Source organism: Aythya marila (assembly GCF_965140915.1).
Source record: "Aythya marila genome assembly, chromosome: 18".
Taxonomy (NCBI): domain Eukaryota; kingdom Metazoa; phylum Chordata; class Aves; order Anseriformes; family Anatidae; genus Aythya; species Aythya marila.
In genome coordinates, this window is record NC_139059.1 from 253,351 (window position 1) to 271,308 (window position 17,958).

The 17,958-nt window shown below is 43.6% G+C and overlaps 1 protein-coding gene across 6 annotated transcripts in view; it reads right to left on the minus strand.

Annotated features, from left to right (window-relative positions):
* The window catches only part of ASPSCR1 (ASPSCR1 tether for SLC2A4, UBX domain containing), a 53,139-nt gene extending 35,224 nt beyond the window's left edge, over nt 1-17,915 (minus strand). For 3 of the 6 annotated variants that reach the window (XR_014318737.1, XM_082774841.1, XM_082774839.1), the window contains exons 1-4: nt 12,551-12,654; nt 12,424-12,479; nt 11,225-11,339; nt 9,347-9,447 (exon numbers count right to left, since the gene is read on the minus strand). Coding sequence is in view for 5 of the 6 variants with exons in the window: in XM_082774841.1 (XP_082630967.1) it covers nt 9,347-9,447; nt 11,225-11,339; nt 12,424-12,479; nt 12,551-12,649 (371 nt within the window). In the remaining variant the exon portion in view is untranslated. Of the gene's footprint in view, nt 1-9,346; nt 9,448-11,224; nt 11,340-12,054; nt 12,124-12,423; nt 12,480-12,550; nt 12,655-17,720 lie in introns of those variants that run through there. The other 3 variants (XM_082774842.1, XM_082774840.1, XM_082774843.1) reach the window with 3 other exon arrangements.
* Nucleotides 17,916-17,958: the final 43 nt, after the last annotated feature.

A 17,958-nucleotide genomic window follows, 5' to 3' on the forward strand; every position in this document is an offset into this window, starting at 1 on the left:
GTGAAGATAAACATACAGGTGAGTATTCCAGTGAGGCAATGATGCAAGCTGATGACAGGCCATCTGCAGAGGAAGATATAAGCAAAGGATTCATAGCATAGAAAAGAGGGAGAACTAGTTCAGGGCTGTGAAGAAGGAAGACCCAAGTGCTATTCTTAAAAAGATGCTACTCTTCCCATTTTCCTGAAGATAAGCAATTCTGCGGCATTCAAGAATAGAAGCTTTATTACATATTTATTTGATCAAACATTGAAAGGAAAAAGCCAATAACAATCTACCCTAGCAAGTCTCAGTTTTCATCCATCCAAGATCATTCATGCAATCAGCAGTGCCCACTGCGTGCAGAAATGTGCGCGTTCTTGCATCACTGAAATGTGAAGGCATATATGGAAGATGACTCGGTTCCCTCATTAATTCAGAATCCTATCAGAGATCAGTTATTCTGGTATCAACCTAGAGTTTTGTCACAAGCCTCCCTAAATTCTAATCAGATAATTGCCACACACTCTCTGCTTCTTTCATTACTGGAGAAGCCACCATTGTAAGCATTAACAAGCCCTGACCAGAATTTTGTACAGGCAGCTAGTAAGTGCCTTAGTACTTAACTCTGGAATTGGAATCAAGTCTGGTTTCAATAGTATCAGCATTCAATTTAAGAAAGAATCATTGCAGATGCAAACTTCTACTAAAGGAGTTGATTTGGCCCCAAGCCTACAATTAGGAGGGTACAGCCTACCCCTTTGATTTATACTGAGTGATCAGGCTCTGTAGTCTAGACTTGGTTTATGACTCCTCTCTTCCACTGTAGGTAAGAATCATTTGATGCCACTGGGAACATCATGTCCAGAAGTGAACTATGTGCCTTACCTTGATGCATCTCCCAGCTTCACTATGGAGAATTTAATTTGTGCAGAAAACAATTTAGAGAACTGAAAGAACAATTAAAGATGGAAGGATTGTGTTGTGTTTTTTTTTTCTTCCCATTATTAACCAAGAAGCTGTGAAGTAGATTTTCCGCTTAACGACTGACATAGCTTTAACAAAAAAACAAAAAAACAACAAAAAAAAGCCTCTTCTTATGATCAGTATTCTTTCCAAATCCAATTCCCCCCTCAGGAACAAAAAATAACAAGCATTAATAGTGTATTATCTTGTGGGAGAAAAAAAAACAGCACACCAAACATAAGTGTTGATGGCAGATTATTCTGTGCAAGGAAAACCAGCACAACAAATAGTGATTCAGCACAGAGCGCTCATCCAAGTAAACATGAGCAACAATTATACTCATCCTTTCAAGTTCTTTGTGTTTTTTGTTTGTTTTTTAGAAAGAAAAAAAAAAAAGAAATAAAAGCAATGCATAAAACTTGAACCCCTGGGATTCAACCTGCAATCAGAAAGGCAAAGCAGTGTGCCAGGGAACTGAAGAAATTAAAATTGAATGGGTTAACATAAGATAGTAAAATACTAAATGTTAATTTTCTTGATTATCTGCTTCTCTAAACAGCAGACTACAGTAGATGGAGACCACCAAGCTTTCTCCTATGCCTCACCCCACCGGGAAATACTCACACAACTCCTATGACTAACAGAATCCACCTCTCTACAAATCAGCTAATGAAATCCACCTGACAGCCACATCCTTGCCCATCTCCTGAGACCTCAAACAAAAGAGGCTGAATTTAGTCACTGAATCAACTTGCCATTTTATGTGCTATTATGCCTGTGTTATTACTAAATTCAAACAGAACTTTGCAAATAACTTAGAGGGTTATGTAAATTAATTCTGGCACTTCACTGTCTTCTCAGTTATTTGAGGCTAGCGATTGGAGTGAACTTCACAGAAAAAAAGCAAAATCTACAAGGCCCTGGCAGCCTGAAAGTACTCCAGTATTTCCCTCCAGAAATCAGAAATTTTAAGAAAATCTATTTCAATAATTTCTCTGTACTATTTGCAATTCTGCAAAATCAGTCACAGACACATTCCCTTAAATATGCTTATAAAACATTCATCTACTAGGTGTTCAGATGTCACAAAATTTAAGTAGGAACTCAGATCAATTACATCTATCACATTACTCACACCTATCACCAGTACCTTCAGGGACTCAGAATCACAGAATGGTTGAGGACAAGAGAGGCTTCTGGAGGCCTTCAGGTCCAACACCCCTGCTCAAGCTGCACAGGGGCCCCAGCACATCCTGTTGTCTGGGATTGTTCCTCCCGAGGTGCAGGACTTTGCACATTTCCTTGCTGTACTTCATGAGGTTTTTGTCAGTCCCTTTCTCCAGCCTGTCCATGTCCTTCTGGGTGGCAGCATGACTCTGGGAAATCCATTATTCTCCCCAGCTTCATGTCATTTGCACACTTGCTTAGAGTGCACTCTACTTCATTGTTCAGATCGTTAATCAAGATGTTTAACAGGACTGGACCCTCCTACTTATTACTGGCCTCCAACTAGATTTTGTACCACTGACAACTACCTTCTGGACCTGTCTGACTCATTCTCTATCTTATGCTTTAATTTGCGAGCATCATACCTGGGGGGTGGAACAGGGAAAGCCTGTAAGAAAAGGGAATCAGTGAGCGAGCCTGGGTTCCTTCTAACTTTCCTATAAAGGAGTTAAATGAACTGGGTTCATTATTTAAAACATCCTGCTTTCAGCATCATGTAACCCAAAACGTGTGTGTTTAAATTACAATACTCCCAGCCACAAAATTATCTCCCAGATTTATGAAGAAAAAGGATCATTTAAGCAGGAGCCAAAATCCATTCAGTCAACCAAGTAACTAATCCTGAAGTGACTGCACGTTATGGAGTATGTCTGTGCTGTGGCCACACTGACTACTGTGGTTAGAGAAGTTTCTACTTTGTAGCTGTTAAGACCACAAGTAGGCATGCAACAAACCCAACATAAAGGTGATTATTTATAATCATTATTACAGAAAGACCATCTTAAGACAGGAATAAGATTCTCTATCCAGGTAAGGATGCAAAATAACCCTTAGCACACTATCAATCTGCTTGCACAGCAGAAGATGGGTCTGGGTACCCAAACGCAATGTACTACTTTCAATGCAGTGGTTCCTCTAATCTTAAGTATCATCATAATGTCCAATTGGAGTTATGTAACACCATTAGCTTTGTCAATACCTTATGCAGTCTCTCTATTTTGTCCAAAATAGATCACAGATTAGCAGCTCAGAAGAATATATATACAATCGATGTTTTGCATAATATTTTAACATGTATCTCGTTAGCCCAGTACAAAGTGATATGAAATAAATGATCAGGGAAAGAGTCAGTGAGTCTATAGAGCAGAAAAACAAAAGGATATAGCCATTAAGTTCTAGAAAAATTCATCAAGGATATTTACATTTAGACTAAAAATGCAGCTTCAATTAAATATAAGTGAAGTAGCTGGAATCAGGAGTCACTCAGAATTGAACACACCATCTGGAAAACAATACTCAATCCTTGAGTAATCCTCAAGAGCAAGAGCACATCAAAGAGTTCCAGATGGAGGATGTGGGAGAGCAAACCTGTTAAGCACAGGCCAGAATTCAGATTTCTGTTTGCTTTAATTACAACAGTCTATCTCCAGCCTTGATCTAAAGGTTAAAACTTAAGCCTTTCTAAATAAAGTATGCAACAGCATGATAATATGGGACAAGGCAAGTCACAACAAAACTGACAGGCTCTGCTTGCTAGACTCAACAAATCCAAATAAAGCAACCTGTAAAACCAGTCCTGAGGGATGGGTCTCATTCAGGGAAGTGAGGGGCTGAGAACTACTATGGGACCAGCTGCAACAGATCCGAATGGTTTCAGTACTGAGGTATCTCTTATTTTATTTAGAGGGGGAATACACTTCTCCAACCAAACCAATGCATCAAATGCTACCATGCAGGAAGTGACAGACAAACCCAGAGCATCCTAGCTATTACATTCAACCTTCAGATTATGAAAAACAATTACCCTTCTAGATGATCAAAAAAAAAAAAAAATAGGTTGCCACCACATACAGTACTGCAATCAGTTATACTCTGTCAAGGATAGAAAGCCATATACAATGCTCTGTAGGAATCAATCTGTAGCAGATGAACAACTATTTGCACCAGTATGACTATTCCTATGTGACCCCTCATCTGCTGTTACTCAGTTAGACACTGGAGTAATTGAAACTACTGCCAAAGATGGGTGGAAAGCTGGTTCCATTATTCCAGGCATTCTCCCATACAGCAGGAAGATCCTACCTACAATTGTGTTTGTAAATCCTAAAACTGCTAGTGTATTCAAAGCAATGGCAGCAAAACATCAGCATATAGGACGCAGACTATCACAAACCTCTGAGTAACTCAATTCAAGAAGCATTTTGCAGCTGTCACTTCTGCTTCCAATCCTATTAAAAAAAAGACTCCAATAATGAGTGGGTTTTGCTTACACTCTGGCAAGGAAGGCAAACCTTGCCAGAGTGCTGTGCTAGATAACGCATGTCCACGCTGTGATCCTTGAGCTTTACCTTGTAACTCCAGACCCAGGCTCTTACCTCCCCTACTCCTTTTGCAGCAGTAACTAAGCTCCAAAGGCTAGCATTTGATGAGGAAAGGGGAAGAAGGAGAATAAACAAACAAACAAACAAACAAAAACCCTTGTCTCCTCACTGGAAGTTTGGAGCAAAATAGCACCTAAGAGACTACTTTTAGCATATCATAACAGACCATGTGTGCTCAGACTTTTCCAGACAAGCCAGTAGAGCTAGTCATCCCTACCTTATTTTAAATGTTTTTGCTTCCAATCAGGATCACCTATATCCCTATAGAAATCCCTGATAAAAATAAAAGACTGCTGAGACATGGAAGAAACAGTTCAGACTCTTTATTGGTTACAGTTTCTCCCTGAAATTACAGAAAAGGGCAGACAAAAGCAGCCCACAGTAATAAAGTTTAAACCTCAGGTTGCCTATCATTAAAGTTGGATGATCACAATTTAGGAGGAGAGGGCACAATGGAATAAACATACATCCTGACCCAAAAGACCCATAAGAGAGCAAAACAATTTGACTTATATAAACTAGCTCCATTCACCTTCCCAAAATTTCTTTTCATGTCAATCCAAGGAACCGTTTGATTAAACAGCCGTTTGAAAATACATGGAAAATATCTAAACTTAAAGAATAACACCATAAAAGCAGTAAGGAGTCATAGCCATTGTCAAAATTGTCAAGTGTCCTGACTGCAATCACTTCTATGTAAAAGTCAACAAAGCTGATGAAGGTGACACAGAAGCAAGAGTGGAAGACTGAAAAGCAACAGTTCTCCCAGGCCTGATGCTAAAACACTTGTGCCCTCGACCAAATCTGTGCAGAACAGACTCCAAGCAAAGATCCCTGGGAGACTTATTTTTGTGTAACTCTTGGAAGCCAGCAGGCTCCTCCTCCAGCTGCTGTTAATCCATTACATTCACTCACTGAGGCAAGCACACACATCAAACACACTGTCATTTCTTTGATGTGCTGTTCTTCAGAAGGGGAACGGCAGGCAGATTAGATTCCTTCATGTAGTGATCTGACAGGGCCTGTAAACATCTTGTGCAAGGACTGCTGCACGCTGAGAGGAGGAGCAGATTTACAATAGCTTCCAGACCTTCTTCAGACCCAATTAGCCAAGATGGACGCTGGAGACCTGGGGGAAATTCCAGTGGATTTAGAATACTTCCCCCTCACGCACTCACAGCAGCTGAACATTCCACGAAAACATCTTCAGTTGGAAATCCAAGGGAAGGATTCAGCAAAAGTCAACAACTAGATGACTAGTCAGTCAACTGCGTCCGTACATACTAAAAAGCATCACAACCCCTGAAATCTATACGGATGGATACAGCTCCAGCTTGTTATGCAAGTCACACACAGCATCTCTGCTGCTTGTTGACTTTAATCAAAAGTCTGCAAAGTCCATCCAAACATCTAAGCTCAGCTTCCAGAGAGCAGAAAAGAACAGCTGTGTCTTGTGAACTGAAGTTAATAACACTTAGCACAGATTGGCAGTTATAATCCTAAAAAGAGCAGTATGTATATTGACTAGTAGTGTTACTACGTCCTGTAACAAATAAAACCTCCACCAGTCTAGCATTTCCCCAACTACAACAGGCACTCGTCTCCGAGAGGGCACCAAGTATGTAACAAGGCACAAGAAAGGCCTTAAAACACCCCCAAAAATAAACCCAGGTTTTGTTTCTCCATTCCCCTTGTCTACTTCTTTCCCACTCCAAAAAAAAATCTGAATGTCTAGTATTTACATAAAGACTGTCCTTTTCAATTTAAGAGTTAAATGCCACACAGCAGATATTTTGATGATACAAAATTTTGAGTAAAAAAAACAAAAACCTGTCACAAACCATTTCTACCTATCTGCTTCCTCCTTTTGGATCCTTATTTGAGACACATTATACTTCTTACCATAACTGTCTATGAGAGACAGCCCTTACCTGGATTAGGAAACTGACCTACTTGAAAAATAACAGGGAAAACATTATTTTTCAGCCAAATCAGCTATGTAAGCCAATTCCCCACGAAGCTGCACAAATACTACAAGGGGAGTTAGACAGGAGCGTGGGAAGTGAGCAGTAACTGTTCAATCCATTGCTGCTATTCAGAAGATGTTTTTGACCTGCTTTCCCCGCCGCCCCCCCTACACACACACCATGATCCTAACTCTCTCCCTTGGGCCGACACTAGGCACTCATTTGATCTTGTTATGGGCCATTCAGGGAGCTGTCATGGTTTAACCCGGCCGGCAGCTAAACACCACGCAGCCGTTCGCTCACCCTCCCCCCTCCCTCTCTGGGACAGGGGAGAGAAATGAAAAGTGAAACCCGTGAGTTGAGATAAAGACAGTTTAATAAGACAGGAAAATAATAATAACAATAATAATAATACAATGATGATAATAGTACTACTAATAATAATGTGTACAAACAAGTGATGCACAATGCAATTGCTCACCACCCGCTAACTAATGCCCAGCCTAACCCCGAGCAGTCCGGCCCCCTCCCCCCGGCTAGCCACCCCTATGTATTGTTTAGCCTGACGTCAGATGCTATGGAATACCCCTTTGGCTAGTTTGGGTCACCTGTCCTGGGTCTGTCCCCTCCCAGCTCTTGCTGCACCCCCAGCCTGCCTGTTGGCAGGACAGAGCAAGAAGCTGAGATGTCCTTGGCTCAGTATAAGCACTGCTCTGCAACAATTAAAACATCGGGGTGTTATCAGCACTCTTCTCATCCTCAGCCAAAACATAGCATTCTACCAGCTACTAGGAAGAAAATTAACTCTGTTCTAACTGAAACCAGAACAGGAGCTAAGCTGGCTGAAAACAAACAGTGCATCCCTGGGAAGCACAACAGCTCCAGAGCAACTCAAGCTACACAACTCAACTGTGCTACCCTGACTTAATGAGGTAAGTTTGACCAATTCATCCTCAGAACTGTGTTTCTTAGGCTATTCCAATTGCAGTACATAATAAGCAACATCAAACTTCATTTAAAGTAGTTTATGCTAGTACAGTAGTCTAATGCTAATGCATACCCATAACTGGTCAATTGCTCCAGCCCAGATGACAAATGGCAATCCAAGATTTTGCATCCTCTAAGTGTACGCTGAAAGACTGAGCTTATCTGAAACTACTACTGGTTACTGAACTATCACCTGTCCCTTCCCAGTGACCACTTATTTAATAGCTTTTCTAGCACCATAGCTTTGGAGACTTAAGAAGTTTCCACACAGATCACCACTATCTCTGTAGATTGACGAGTATGTAAGTGTTCTGAGAAATTAACAAAAACAGTTCCTAGTTGCACAATACAGCATCTGTACAGAGGAGCAGGAGGATTGAGTGCAACAGAAGCAAGCTTAGTCACATTAGAAAAAGCGCAGAACAACTGGTAGAAGGTGAGGAATACAAGAGAAAAAGCAAGCTAGAAACACAAAATCTGAAAAGACACTGTACCAAGAGAAAGGTAAACCAACAACAATACAAAAAGAAAAATAAAGTTGGAAATTCTGTTCAGAGTAGAATGGCTGTCACAGCTTCAAGGCTCCATCTTCCAAGCCATGAAAAAAAAAATAAAAACTGTCTACAGAGAAAAGTTTTTTAGCTTGACATTTGAAAACAATACTGCATTTTAAAGTCAAAGCTAGAGACAAAGGAAAGCAATGAACCAGACTCAATAAGATTTCTAACCCACGTATATATTTAATAAATGTAAGACCAAATATTTTTCCATTTAAGTAGGAGTTAATCAGGAGTTAATTAGCCACATCAGCCTGCTGAGAACTATTTCCTTGGAGATCTGCTCATGTCCCAAAAGCAACAGCAACTTGCTTAAGAACCCTCTCTACCACGTGAAACCGCAACGCAAAAAATACTAGTGATGAAGATATTCTAGACTAGCTTCTCAGCTCTAGAAGTAACTTGACTTTAAATAAGTTTGTATAAAAGAACAATGCAGCAATACATCCAGGTATATAGTTTCTTTCTGGCCTTTGCAGTTTGTTTCCAGTTTATGCCCTGAACCAAGACTGCAAGTCCAGTATTAAAAAATAGCAACAAAACAATGGATTGTCAAATATGAAACAGCAAAGAAAAGGCAAACATCTGTGTTATAAAGGAAAAAAATGCAATGAAATGTAAATTCTACAATTCTGCACGATTTAGTTGGATCACTGTGTGGTGATGTTGGCTGGGATAGAGTTATTGTCTTCATGGTTGTTTCTATGGTGCTAGGTTTTGGATTTGTGATGAAGGTAGTGTTGATAACACGCTGATGTTTTAGTTGTTGATGAACAGTGCTTACACAGTTGAAGCCTTTTTTTCCTCATACTGCCCTGTCAGCAAGGAGGCCAGAGGCGCACAAGAAGCTGGGAGGGGACGCAATCTGCACAGCTGACTCAAACTGGCAAAAAGAATATTCCATACCATGTGGCATTGTATTCCACAAACTGGGGGAAAGCTTACCATGGGTGCTGCTGCGTGGGGACTGGGTGGGAATCGGTCAGCTGGTGGTGGGCAATTGTGTTTTACGTCATTCTCCCACCCCCTCCCATTTATTTATTTTTTAAAGTGAGTTTAAAAAAAAAATATTGAACTCTTTATCCCAACCCATGAGTTTTCTAACTTCTGGCCTTCTGATTCTCTTGCTCCATCCCACTAGGGAACAAACAGGAGAGAGCAAGATGCTGTACAGTGCTTAGGTGCCTACTGGGATTGAACCACAACACACTGTAACAACAACTAAATACTGTCATACATAGACCCATCCAAACAAGTATTTTTTTTCCACTGAGTTGCTTACCTGGTCTTTGCAAAATGGTTCAGAACTTCCCACAAAGTCTGTTGACAGAGAAAGGTATCTTGCAAACGGGAGCCATCATCTAACTGTAATGCAATCCGAACCTATAGGAACAACACAGTAAATACAAGAATTCAATGAAAATTTCTTCACTACAACTTTTTTCAGTGTTTTCTTTGATCTTTAGAACACGCTAACCAAAAATTGTGACTTTCTTCTAAACACTTGCTGCAAATTATTACATTAGATAAAAACAATTAGTATTTAATGATTGTTTTAGAAGTTAATATTCAGAATAGTTCTATTCTACTATGAATATTATGATTTTAGTCCTCTAGTAAATAGCTCTCTTTGGGCAATTCATTCAGTCTCCTCTCACATCACTGAAAAATTAACATGACAGTGCAACTTCAATTTAGAAAGATTTGCAGAATAAAATTAACAGCTTTGCTTTCAGAGTCCAAGCCCACAGTACACATTTAGCACTGCTAGAAAAATTACCACTTTAATAAGGTCACATGAATCTGTTGTATTCCTCTCAGCTGCACAACCTGTAACATATTTTCTTACAGTGAGAATGCATAGCATGGTACTGGCTAATGTTACTATCTGCCTACAGAAACAGCGGGACAGCTGATTTCAGTTTTCTGTTTTAATTTGTCCCCACCAAAATCTGCATCCTTCCCCTTCCCCTTCCCCCAGGAAATGAAAATAGACACCACACACTCCAGTAATCTGCAGTGTTTTCCTTGGAAGAACGTGTTTGTAATCTGCCACAACTCCTGCCAGTCCTTACAGGACTGCAAATTGTGATCTGCTGGAGACAGGAATTTTTCTAATAAAGAAATCAGTGGCATCATCAACAACTAGCCAACAAAACTAAGTAGTTTCATACTACCATTAACATGACCTCCTGATTTCTTCAGTGCTGAATACAGGCCTTAGATTTTTCTCATCTACAGCAGACTGATGACAGCTGACATCACCATTCCATAAGAATCCAGCCCTGAAATTCAGACTGCCAGTTGCATCAGTTTTTTGGGCAACAGTTCAAAGCTAAGTATGTCATGGAAGTCACATTCAGTCCATTAGAAAAAGTCTTTCTCAAAATCCCAGGCTCTATATAAAATAATAGGAGATAATTGGCACTGGTCTAAGTTTACAAACATATAAGAAAAATGTCAATAACTTTATCACTACAACTGTACCGATAGCACCCCTAGATCACCTGCCATTACATCATTTTTACCACATAACATGTTTATGTTCATTAATATCTCTGCATTGTTTTAAAAGTTCTGTCTCCAGCTGTTAGAATGACGTGCATTAAAAGATTTAAGTCTCCTAAACTTGACAATAATTCCTACAGAACAAAGCGTCCATAAGCCCTTTGCAAATAATAATAAATAGGAACATTAGAACAATGCTAAACACAGCACATATCAGAGAAAACTACAAAGCTGTGTGAACATATCGTGAATTCTTTAAGAATTTCAAATTTTAGTTGAAGCTCAGAAGCAAACTACAGTAACAGAAATAGAAATTAGGAAAGGGAACTAACGCAACTGTTGAGCAAAGCCAACAGTGATCTTTAACATCTTATACATTTACGTCTATTAAGTTTGCCAGCCCCCTAAAAGATCCCCTTGCCCACCAACACGTCACTGGAACACCACCACCATATGGACCGTAAGCAAAGACTTCCAGCTCCTAATTTCCTACATCTATTTTTTCACCACGCCTCCACTATTCTTCAGGTAGTCTTCCACTCGTGCATTTTGATCAAGCCTGAACATGTTCCTGCTCACTAGACATGACAAGATCATATCCAGCATGTCTGAAAAACTAAACAAATCAGGTCACACTGTGAAATGAACATACCGTATTTCCAATTCCCACTCTGTTGCAAGAGACTGGCACCATCTCCAGCTTGGCATTGTTGGGTAGTCTGGCAAATCTCCACTGTAAAGAGAGATCCAACACGCTTCTCTGAAACCTGAAGAAGAATACAGTAAATGAAGACACCAGGAACCATCGTATGCAACCTTCAGATCACTTTAGGGACTGGCAACAGTGCAACATCCAGGTCTGAAGCAACAGAACTCTCCACAGACTGGTTGGAAGCCATAGAGTAAGATGGTACTGCCTATCCAAAATACTAAAGGTTGTAGAGGTCAGAGATAAAATCCTCTAATTGTATTCCTACTCAGGTTTTAAGAGATAAACAACAACTGAATACCTATTCACATGCTGCATACAACACTAAATAAAAATGTATTTTACTGCCAGTGAGATGAATAAGCTCTTGATTTTTATACTGTAAAAGTATATAGTCAAAACAGTAGGTAAGACAGAAGAGTTCCTATCAGTCTGTCAACTAGCAAAAGTGAGTGTGAGGCAGGGAAGGGAGTGTTTTCACGGAAGGTACACAGGATTTCAGCACACGTCCTAAAAGTGAATGGAACTCAGCACTAGGAGAACCCCAGAGTTTAACTAAAACAAAATAACTTTTCTAGAGCATAACCTTAACTGTACAGCACAGACCTCTCTCCCGTGATAACTACGAATGATTTCCTCATGCACTATCACGCAGCACCTACACAGCTGTGGCAATGACTAAAACAAACACCAGCCCCAGTAAACAGCTAAAGGACGCCTTGGGCCCCTCTAGGACCGCCCGCCCACCCGCCACAAGAACGCCCACACCGAACAGCAAGCAGCTCCCACGCGTGTTTCACACAGGCCTCCCCGGCCGCCCTCGGGACGAGGCCACGCTCAGTGAACGGGGACAGGCGGGCGACAGGGCGCCCACACGGCCGGGCTGCAGGCCGACGGCGCCGTCCGCAGCAGGGAGGGGAGGGGAGAGGGGCCTGGGCCGGGGCCGGGGCCGCGGGCACCGTGCGGGCGCCTCGCCAGCAGCGCGGCCCGGCGCGGGGAGCAGCCGCGGGCGGGGCCCGGCCCCCGGGCAGCGCGGGGCAGGGCTTCCGCCGGGCCCGGCGACGGGACGGGACGGGACGGGACGGGACGGGACGGGACGGGGGAAGCGCTGCCGCCCGGCCGACCCCCGCGGTGAGACTCACTTCAGGCCGTACTCGCCGGGGCTGCCGCCCTGCTTCCTGCAGACCTCCTCGAGGATCTGCGGAGAGAACAGGGGCGTCAGGGGCCGGACCGCGGCCCCGCCGCCGGCCGCCCCCGCCCCGGACCCACCTGGAGCAGCACCGTGCCGGGCCCCACCCGCACCGTGACCCGCCGCCCGCTGGGGGCCAGCACCGACACCACGGCTCCCCCCCCGCCCGCCGCCGCCATCTTCCCGCCTGCCGCGGCGCTGGCTCCGCGCTGCCGGGGCGGGGCCGGGCCGCCCCCGGGCCGCCCCCGCCCGCGGCCCGCCCCGCCGCGGCCCCGCCTCGCCCCGCAGCGGCCGAGGGCGCCGGGGCCGGTGGGCGCGGAGCGGCTCCCGGCTCCCCGCGGCACGGCCGGGGCCCGGAGCACGAGCGGCACTTAGAACAAAGGCAGGGAAACGGGGTCACGCGTGCCCGACGAGGAAGGGAGGGCAGCGAGCGACAGACACGCGGCCGGTGGCACAGGTTCGCTCGGCTTCTCGGAAGAAGAGCGAGAAGGCAGAGCGAGACGGTCCGGCCTTCCCCTCCGCGAAAAGCGAGGGGGCCGGGGGGCTCCGGAGGAAACGCGAGGGGCAGAGGGACAGGGCCCGGCGCCGGGGACACGGGAGGGCCCGGCCCGGCATCAGGGAGCGCTCTTCCGAGGCGGGTGACGGAGCACTGGCTCGGGCAGCCCGGACAGGCTGCGGAGCCTCCTCCTTCCTTGGAGATCAGAAGCCGCCTGGGCGCCGGCCCTGAGCAGCCTGCTCCAACAGGTCAGATCCTTGAGCACGCCAGCGCTGCGAAGTAGCAAATCTTCGCAGGCAGCGGACAGCACGTGCACCAGCAGCAGTTCTTCACCCTAAGCCTAAGGGTCTGCTGAGGAGGCTGTGCACTCGTGCTGAATGTACGGCAAGAATCCTCTTCTGCAGATGTAAGCTCTTTCCTCTTGAGCAAGCAGTGATGACAGTGACTAAAGACTGAAAATACCAATGCTACAAGAAAGGTACCCCTTGGCAAAGTATAAAAACTATAGCGACAAACTCATTTCAGAGAGAAACTCAGAAGAGGGGAGCATTATGCCCATCGTCAAATGAGTGTCTACACAGTGTCACAAACAGAACACTAGTGGTAAGACAAATTAGAGCATCCCACTGCCTAAGAGAGAGAAAGAGAGAAAGAAAAACATTGAGCACCTTGCAATTAGTGTCTTCTGGGCTTCCCAAGTTAGAGGTTGTATCTTTACATCTAATAACGTCTGCTGGATTTTTCTTACATAAACATGCTCAGCTGTGTTTTGAGCCCCCTCGTCTAAGCTTTTGGCATCCACAAGATCCTGAGGCAATGGGTGCCACAGTTCTGTTGTGCTGCATGACAGAAATACTTAATTATGTTTTAGAACTTATTCTTTGGTGTTCCCCAGCTTTTATTAAGACAATCACTAATCATTCTCCACTACCATCTCTGTAACATTCATAAGTCCATCAACATATTTCCTGTGATTCCCTGCCACTGTAAGAGCATTTTGCTGTAGAATATAATGTGAAGAGGCATTACGACTTAAGGGTAAGATTGTCCTGTAAACTTTCACATGCCTACAAAAGGGGCAACAAATATCTATGGTGTGCAAGTTCTCAGTCTTTAAAATAAGGTAGAAACCCAGAGCTCTGCAAGTACTTATCACAGAACAAAAATATCCTGCTGTTACACCTTCAACAGAAGGTATGAAGAAAAAAGAACAATTAAAAAGGCTATGTTAATGTCAGCTGCTGAGGTGGAGCAGCCATTCAAATTAAAAAGATACATCTTGGTTTTCATGGAGCCCAAAAATTTGGTCTTGTTTCTGGATGGGGTTGGTTCTTATTTGATGTCTGAAAGAGGCAGCTGTTTTCTATTTTGCATCTGAGAGTGACACATCCCTTAAAGAAATGTTGCTCCTGTTAAAAAAAATACCAATGTAATTTGAGCCAAAAATTTCCAAGTGGCTGGATTAGAGAGATGAATCTAGCTTTTAATGGCATATCATAATCAGAGAGTTGCATGGAGGTTAATGGTCACATTTCATATCCAGAGCCACTTCTAATCTGAAATATTTATCTGAAATTAGAAGAATCAGGAGAGAAAGAAGGGAGAGGAAACTACAACCTGGAGTTCATTAAAGTGCTACGAAGTAATAGGAACTCATTAGGGAATTGCTGAAAATATCTCTAACAATTCAGATTTCTGCCACTGTCAGGATAAGAGCATGCCTGCAAATCTACCAGGTGAGCCTCAGCAATACAACATCCATCATGCTAAAAAGTGCTTAGAAATTGCTTTTCATTAGTGATTACAGTGAATACTGTAATGTGTAATAACTGTAGAACAATCTTTCCCTAAAATCACTTTTTAGGCAGCTAGATGTGCTTTGCATTAGGGAGATATTTCATAATATAACTATGCATGTTTACATTCAGTCACACACTCACGCAGAGAATAATGCAGAAGTTTGTTTCTCGAAAAAGCATGGGGGGAAAAAAGAACTTTTTATTTTCTTTCAAATGGATAGGAAATTAACTGTGAACATCTAGAAATACTTTGCAAACAGTTCCAAAATATCATACACAATAGCTATTTATCAGAGTAATGACAATACTGTAAAGTATTTCTTCCTGTCTTTACTAATGGTATGTACTACTAATCATGCTGAGTCCCACTAACGTTCAACTGTGTGCTTCCAACCACACATCACTTTGTACTGAGGCTATGAAGGGACTGTGTTGCCCTGTTGAAGTTCCTTTACCCCCCACTGATAGCAGAAGAGATGGTGGTAAAGTAGCATGACCATGCAAATGTGAGATTTTATCTGTTAGTGAGTGGCCTTCTGTGGGGTAACTTACATCTTCTACCCCTTCTTCCCTCCCCCACCACTTTGACCAACTTTTGGTCAACTTGAGACCCAATAAATGAGCCAAGGAACTTTAACTGAGCCAGGGCCACAGAGCGTCTGAGATCAGGTGCAAGAATGCTGGCTGCCAAAGGGAAACACCTGAAACACAAGTCCTTGCACGGGGCTCCTGGAGAAATCCTCCCAGCTTCTGATAGGGAAACATCAAGAGGTCAAGTCCTGGCAGAGTACTAGGGAATTTCAGAACTGTCTCATTTCCTGTTGTATAGCATAGTTCAAAATGCTTCAAAATACTGAATTACACTACGACATACTGGAACATTTTATACAGGCTATTTCATTTTGAGAGGTACTAAATCGAAACAGCATCTCCCTTCACATTACTCCCAATGGTTAAAAATCTCTTGTTGGCCCCCTACATGCATCAACACAACATAAAAATGTCAAATCTTCAGTGTGTGGAGGAGGTATCCAATTCTTTTGCTGCTTTCTCTGAGCTTTCTTCCATATTGGGTGCAATCTACGTAGGACAGCTCTAACCAAAGGACTAAAATTTAGTGAAGCTGTTGCATTGATGGATAGTATTGTACAATTCTCTGAAATCTGCATGCACTCGGACGTTCCCTCAAATTCAGTGTGTCAGAGTTACATTGTACCAAATTTAAATGTAGAATTTTCTAGAAGTAAGAAAGTAGTCTCTCATGCCATACCCTGACAGTCTTACACTCTTCTAACAGCCCCCTTCCTCCTTCATGACAGAAGTAATACAAACATTTGTCTGGACTTTGGAAGGATGACAAGTAAGAGTGCTCTGAGAGAAACCCTCCTCCTGAGTTATCTGAAACAAGAGATACAGGAAAGCTGGAGGGAGCCCTGTAAAGCCAAGACAGGAATTATTTAACTTCTTAGCTTCCCCTCTTTGGACAAAAGCCCAAAGATCTGCAACATTAACATGTGCTTCTCTTTGCCCTAAGGTTCTTTCAGTGTCACCCGTGAATGCATCAGCTGGTACAACGTGTTACAGAGTTCAGTAACTCCAGATCTGCCCAACGAGATGGAACACGAACATCAAGAACATAAGCCCGTCAGTGTGACAAACAGCACCCTTTTCTCTTAAGAAAGTAGGGTGAAGTTTAGCAACATTATCTGTCCCATTTTCTTGTTGTAGCTAGTGGAGTATGAGCTCCTGGAGTTGTTTATGCCAACTACTCCAGAGATCCCAAAGCACTCAGGACCTACAGATTTACATCTTCAGACACTGTGCAAACTAACCAGCTGCACCTCTGCTCTGTCAGCCTTGCAAATTCTCTTAACTTGCTGTAGCTGGTCCTAGGGACCAATTGCTCACACTTATCATGGCTGGTGAGGAAGGGATCTTAAAGGTGGTGCAGTAAAAGATAAAGTGATGCAGAATTGTGCTGGGCCCAAAAATGTATTGGGGGTGAATGCAGCATGTGACTGGAGGGTTACCTCAGTTTAACTTTTTTTTTTTCCTGGTTTAGGATACTGATGGTACTATCAGCATTTAAATAAAGCATTTAGAAAAAAAAAAAAAATCTGACTGAGGACAGAGCTGGGACTGGGTACGTAAGAGTAACTGAACAAGTAAAGAAAAAAAAAGTGATAATCCTATTGTGAAATCACAAGCTATGCATGTAGGAAATTCAGAGCTGAGGATGTTTTAAAAGTCCAAATGTGCTAAGGTAAAAAGTGTAGTTGCAGCAGTTGAACAGCCTCAATTCTTGCCCAATAATTAAATAAAACAAACAAACAAAAAATTCAACTTATTATTTCAAGAATACGCTATTTTCACCTTTTTGATCGCAGATACGTTAAATTTCCTCATAAAGGCAGCCTGTTTCCTTGCTCCTCTCTTGAGGGCTGTTGAATTGTAGAATCATAGAACTATTAGGGTTGGACAAGACCTCCAAGACCATCCGGTGCAACCATCACCCTACCACCAATAGGTGCTCTTGAAGTGCAAAAGCTGTCCGTTTGGGTAACTAAACAAAGGAATTATTTCAAGTGTAGCATTTTCTCTGCATTCCCTCGGTTTATAACACTGAATTCTGAGGTAGTTACAACATTTTTGTGACATGCTTTGCTCTTACAGTTGACAGGCGTCCTAGTAACAGATACTTAACGCTACTTTTATGTCGGGGATTTTTTTTTTTCCTTTAATTGCTGGAAATGTCAAAACAGTGGAGAAAACTAGGGAGAGCCGCTAGACGATAAGCCTAACGAGCCGCGAAGGGCACCCAGAAGTCCCTCAGAGGCGCTGAGCGCTGCGGCCGGCGGCGGGCGGGGCGAGGGCCCCGGGAGGAGCCCAGCTGGGGGCCGCCGCCCCCGGCCCCCCGCGATCCTCCCGCACCGCCCGGCTCGCCCGCACGCTTACCGAGTCCTGCGAAAAAGCCCTCTGCTAACGTCCCCTCTAACTTTAGCCGCGGCAGCTTCGTTCTCCTTTGTTCCCGTTGCAGCGGCGTCCCCCGGCTCGGAGCCGCCGACGGGCGCGGAGCGGAGCGCCCGTTTACCGGCGGAACGACGGCCGCCGCTGCGTCGCCGCTGCTCGCCGGCCGCGGCCCGCCCGGGCGCCCCCCGGGCCGGCCGCCGCGGGGGGTGCGGGGAAGAGCGCG